Raw genomic sequence first — 6,000 nt, 5'->3', positions numbered from 1 at the left:
ACTTTAGTGTGTTCCAGGTATGAGATAGGAAGGTCTCAAGTCGCATCTGGAACACCGTTTGGCATAAACTGTATGTAGCCAACCGTAGCCACCCATATACTCATAGCCGCAAGATTGGCACTTGCTAGAAAGTGGAAGAAACCATCTCCCCCCTCCATTCAGGAAGTGATCACAATTCTAAATGATAATTTTAAATTGGAATACAGCTTCGCCAAGGCTCACATGACTACAGGAAAATTTTACAAAAGCTGGGAGTCCTGGGTCAAGGATCCCAGAAGCATAGAGCTGGAATGACTTCTCGGTCACATAATACGTAGGATTCCTGCACCTCCTACTGTAACCCATTGCACCCCCATGTATTGGCAGAATTGTATTTCAAATTACCTGCACACAACATCGGGTTCTAGTTCTTATGTAATCAACTGATGTACTGTCGACACTATAAACTAGGGACCTATGTTGGTAACTGTTTTTTTTTTTTTTTATTATTATTTCTCCCCTTCTTTCAGTTAAGTTCTAGGTTTTTCCTGCATCGACTTATAATGCACACTCGGGAAGGGGTTGTCTGCCGCCTCCAGACACAGTTAGTTCCCAGATGGGGTGTCTGGAGTGGCATGACACCGTTCTCAGCCTTCCTCCCAGCAATTATACTGTGCTTCACTGTTGAAATAGTTCGCAACTGTTTGTATTCTGATAACAAGTATGTATCGGTAACCGATTTTCAATCTACTGATGTATGACACCGTTCAATACTTATTGTTATTCTGTAAAACTACAATAAACTGTATGTAGCCGAGGTTGCATAAAGCATACTGCACATCCAGCATCCTCACATTTTACTGAGGGACATAGTTTGCTTGGGCCAAGCTAGCCCAAACAAAGTGTAACAAAGCTGAACTCTAGGTTTTGCCATCGATGATTTGTGTAAAAGTAAACCTGTTTTTCTTAAAGCAGGAAGTTTAGTGTGCCACAATCTTGGCCTTTTATGCATGAACTGACTAGAGCTGGACACCATAGTCCTCCCTGTATAAGCCTCACATCCACTGCTTTTGGCCCAATACCAACCAATTTATGAGCACTGTACTGCAAGAAGGAGTTTGATACATCTGAAACAAACTAAAACCAGAGAGGCCATATTGAAAAGACTTTATTAAAAAAAAAAAAAAAAAAAAAAATGATAATTTCAGTGCTCAGTAACAAGGCAGCGTTCAGTCTTTTTTTGCTTGGACCGACCATACAGTACAATGCCAATGCACAGCAGCAAAAGAACAGCCAGCTCCAGGGAAAGTGCTTCAACAGCAGGTGGCATAGAAAAGCCTGCAACAGAAAAAAACAGCCCATAAATAGCCTTCTAGAATCAGCAGTCAAGTTTACCATAAAAATGAATGGGATTCAAAAAATCCACAAGTTACTCTATAGGTCACTGTACAGTTTTACACTAGTTTTCCTGTTGCGGCTTTAGAAAGACCATAGGCAACAGGAGTAACAGTACATAACCTAGGTCATGTGTAATAGGTCACTGGACCCCCACAGCAGGGTACACAGTATACCAGACAGTCCAGTAAGCTTGAGCAGGGGCGTTCCACATTTGGTTTAAAATCAATATTCCCTACAGATATGGTACAAACAACCTACACTTTTTGCATGATTTTAAATCTGGTAAAGGTATACACGATGTACTAAACTGACAAACCTGTATATGGTTTTCACCATATTTGACCTTGCACTTCTAAGAAATTTACAGCATACATGTTTAATGTAGATAATATATAATATAGATGTCCACAAAAAAAAAAAAAAAGTCTACCAGTAACCATTTGTTGTATGGCATCTGCTAGTTGAAGTTACCTACATAGGGCTGTTTTGTATAAGCCACACAGGGTGTTACACCATGATCCCTGTATGAACTTTGTATCTGAGCATGTCATTTTCACTGCTCACATCAAAAAGGTCTTCAAGGGCCAGTTTACACCACATGCAGTCCAGTGTTTCTGCATCAAAAACACATGGAAAGCAAGTTATATGGTTTATTGGCATAGTTCACATCAGTGCATGCAGTTCCAGTAAAAGTAGAACATGCTGCATTTTTCCTGCACTGGAACGTTGTAAAAATAAACGTCCTAAAAATAAAAAAGCTGGTGACACATCTATGGAGCAGTAAAAGTCTCGCTCATACAAACTTATTGAATTCCATACATGAATGAGGCAACAACCCATGTGCCCTATACTCAGCCACATATGGGTGATGTCCAATGCATTTGGCTGGTCTTTGTAGGTTCATACTTTCTGCTGAAGTGAAGCTTATTCATGAGACTGGTAGAGAATTATTATATATGGTAAATAAAATCTGACCATCTACATTATACATGAATGCTATAAAATTTGTTGGAGGTTTTTTCCTTTTTACACAGGTTTGGATCACTACAGTACATAAAGTTTAAGCTAGTTTCTGAAATACAATTACAGTAATGTTTTATAATGTGGGTCTCTGTACCCAAGTCCCAGTTTTTTGGTGAATAGCCTTCACAGGGTCAGCTTCACTCTGCATTTGTGAAGGATGCTTGGCACACTGCTGGAACCAGTGGCACTGCCACACATTTGGCCTGATAGTGGCCACACCACTACTTTTAGTTATAACCTCTCCCCCCCCCCCCCCCAAATTTTTTAGATAAAGGCTTCATGCTCATTTGCTTCTGGGGGACAGGAATGACAGGCCGAAATGTGTCTGACACCATTTTCAGCCAGGCAATGTGGTGTGCAACAGTGGTACCAAACAAAAAAATTTGCACCGCTACCTTGCATAGCATGGGTCCTCACCCTGGTGGTGCAGAAGTACTCTGGCTTACAAAAAGGCCTTTTGTCACATCAGGTTTGTGGCCACATCAGGTTATCATGGCTGGTTGTTTGCCTGGTAGAAATGCAACGCCAGCCTCAGCTGCCTCATGCTTCAAAAGCAGCACACCGAGTATCTTTGCGATTATAGTACAAAGACAATCTGGAGAGCTGGATTTCTCTTCACCACACCAATAGAATTTTGGCACCTTTGAAAGAAGCAACCAAGATCGGGAACCATGGCAAGGTCAGGATCTCACATGTGGACCAGTCATTTCATCAGTTCAGTCACATCGAAACAGAAATATTCATCCCTGCTCTGTTTCAGCAACAGACTTCAAGATTCACCCAGCAAAACTCCCGAAGAGTCTGTATGGTGATTGCCACATCCTCCCTTAATTGAGGAGGTCGTACAGGTAACCCACGATTGCAATACCTTGTTGTCTCTGAAATGCCAGAATTGGGGCCAGCATCTTGGTGAAGACCCTTGGAGCCATCGCTAGGCCAAAGGCAAGAGCTACAAATTGATAGTGCTTGTCCAACTGCAAATAGCAGAAACCTCTGGTGTCTGGCATATATGGGGACATGCAAGTATGCGTCCTTGATGTTTAAAGACACCAAGAAATCACCTTGATAAAGAGCAACCACAGAATGAACCTCCACACCATCACGAAACTACTGAGGGCCTTGAGATCCAGGACCAGACGGACCCCTTCCTTCTTTGGGATTACAAACAGAGTGGAGTAGAATCCCTGAAACCTTTCCAACGTCGGTACAAGCACTACCACCCCACGCAGTAGTAAGTTCTGTACTGCCCCGAACAGGGCCTCCCGATGACCTGGAAGGGGATGGAACAAAAACAAAAAAAAAATAAAAAATACCCCACACACCACCCTGTCTGGCAGACAAGAAAAAAAAAAAAAAAAAAAAAAAAACTCTTGTAGCCTGACTAAACCAGTTCACAAACCCACTGATCAGAAAGAAGAGGTCCACCGGACTGCAAACTCACGAAGCACAGCAGCCAGTTTGTTTGCAGGCTTGTGATACAAGGGATGCTTTCCTGCTGACCCAGGTGGACCACACACACACACACACACACTTGAGCGGAAGAGGACCCCTACCTATGGCGCAGCTCCTTACCCTTTCTGGACTGTAGGAGCAGAGTACTCTTTCCCCCAGTAACATTTTTAATGTCATCCAGCGAGTTGCCAAATAGCCTCTCACCTTGGAAGGGCAAATCCGCCAGCACTCTTAGATGCCCGGTCTGCAGACCAATATTTGAGCCAAATCCGGTGATGCAGCACTGCCGATACTGAGACTCTAGAAAGCAAAGGGGCCATATCCAGGGCCACTGGTCTGCCAGTTCCACAGACTGGGAAAACCCATTCCTTCCCAAACTCGCAGTGAAACAACCTAGCCCATTCAGTAAGCATCTGACACCAGAGCCGTGGCTAAACCCACCACCATAAACATGGACCAGGCAACCGCCTCCGCCCTTCTGTCGGCAGGGTTCTTTAGAGAGGGACCTGCCACCAGAATTTTCGTTGCCTTATTTAACCTAGAAATGGGGGGTGGGGGGGGGGGGGTGTCTCCTCAAAGGCGCAACGCACCGCCATTAGTCTTGGGACTGAAAAGGCCCGCTGCACATCTTCAACATATGTTTCTCCTCACTGTCTGAAAGGTCCCGGTCCGCAAGTTCTGTAGCATCAGAACCTGCCACAGCCAAATGTTTACACACCTTGCGCCCAAGTCTAGAAAGAGCCAGGTCCTGCTAGACTAGGCAGAGAAAAAAAAATAAAATAAAAAACCCCTGAGCTGCTGGGAGCAGAGTGAGGGATTATAGCCAGTAGGACTGCCCCCTGGGTGGTACTGCGCTTGTTTTGTTGTGTTCTTCCTAGTCCTCTCCTAAAAGGTGGCGATACAACCCCAAGGTCAAGATTAAGGTGCTGTGTGTTGAGTGAATTATTTTTTATTTTATTTATTTTTAAACACACCACCTTATACTTACCTCTGTGCAAGGGTTTTGCACAGAGCGGCCATCCTATTCTTGGGTCCCCCCGTGACGCTCCTCCATATATAGAATGCCCCCATGAAGAGCCGCATTCCATGGGGACACCCAAGTCCTGCTGTGTCCATTGACAGACAGCAGGACCCAGCCTGTCATTTGATTGACAGCAGCAGCCAATGGCTCCCGCTGCCATCAATCTATTCAATGAGGTCCCGAGAGGATGGAGCTGTTGGGCTCACTCGTCGCTGGAAAGATCAGGTTCAGGTAAATAAAAAGGGGGCAGCTGCACCACAGAAGGTTTTTCACCTTGATGCATAGAAAGCATTAAAGGTGAAAACCGAGACTTTACAACTCCTTTACGTTTTCTATAGCTTTTAGATCTGTTGAGGCTGCTACTTCAAGGTTAATTCAGGCCCATTACTGCAAACAAATAAAAGGAGAGCATTGCAGGCAAACTAGTTTATAGAATGCATCGAGAAGGGGAAAAAAAAAATAAAAAAAAAATAAAAAAGCACACCCCCCTCCCCAATTACTTACCCGAGCCCCATCTTTCTCCATCAATGTCCACAAATGTCTAAGCCATCCAGGACACTCCCGATGAGACAGCAGCGGTACCACTGGCTCCCACAGCAAAGTCAGTCAGCCAATCAGGGGTGAGAGGGGGCAGACCTCAGTATCTGAATGGACATGCAGAACTGACTCAGCTGCAGGGCCCATAGGAAGCTGCTAACTGGGGGTACGCAATAGAAGGGATGGCCCAGGAGCAGCAAAGAAGGACCCAAGAAGGTGGATCTACAGACATGGTAGCATTTGACGGTATTAGCTTAAAAAGGCATTTCCCAAGCATAGGATTTAAAAAGGGCCGTCTTTCTCCCAATATGTAACCCTCAAAAAGTCAGTTTCTCTCCCACAGTAGTAAAAAGTTATGTACCCGGTAAATCCTTTTCTAGGAAGTCTTCCGGGGCAGCATCTGAGATGGTTTCCTGTGCGAAGAGCCCTATGTCTGCCATCAAAAAGATTGCACATACCTGCATGCCTCAGTAATATAAAAAGTACTGACAGAAAAGGTGATCATGCTTTTCCACTTTTCCAACAGATAAAGTTCCCCTTTTCCACTTTTTTGGGAGGGAATCAGTGCTGCCCTGGAAGACTTCCTAGAA

The 6,000-nt window shown here is 44.4% G+C and overlaps 1 protein-coding gene across 1 annotated transcript in view; it reads right to left on the bottom strand.

Annotated features, from left to right (window-relative positions):
* Nucleotides 1-1,183: 1,183 nt before the first annotated feature.
* The window catches only part of LOC143940144 (zona pellucida sperm-binding protein 3-like), a 33,365-nt gene continuing 28,548 nt past the window's right edge, over nucleotides 1,184-6,000 (bottom strand). Inside the window, exon 10 of the mRNA XM_077461234.1 lies at nucleotides 1,184-1,317. Within this exon, the coding sequence (XP_077317360.1) occupies nucleotides 1,184-1,317 (134 nt within the window). The remainder of the gene's footprint in view (nucleotides 1,318-6,000) is intronic.

This window comes from Lithobates pipiens, unplaced genomic scaffold (genome assembly GCF_037356315.1).
Source record: "Lithobates pipiens isolate NorthernLeopardFrog02 unplaced genomic scaffold, aLitPip1_a1.2 Scaffold_3, whole genome shotgun sequence".
NCBI lineage: Eukaryota > Metazoa > Chordata > Amphibia > Anura > Ranidae > Lithobates > Lithobates pipiens.
Note: the sequence above shows the minus strand (reverse complement) of the source record. Positions and strands in the feature narration are given on the sequence as shown.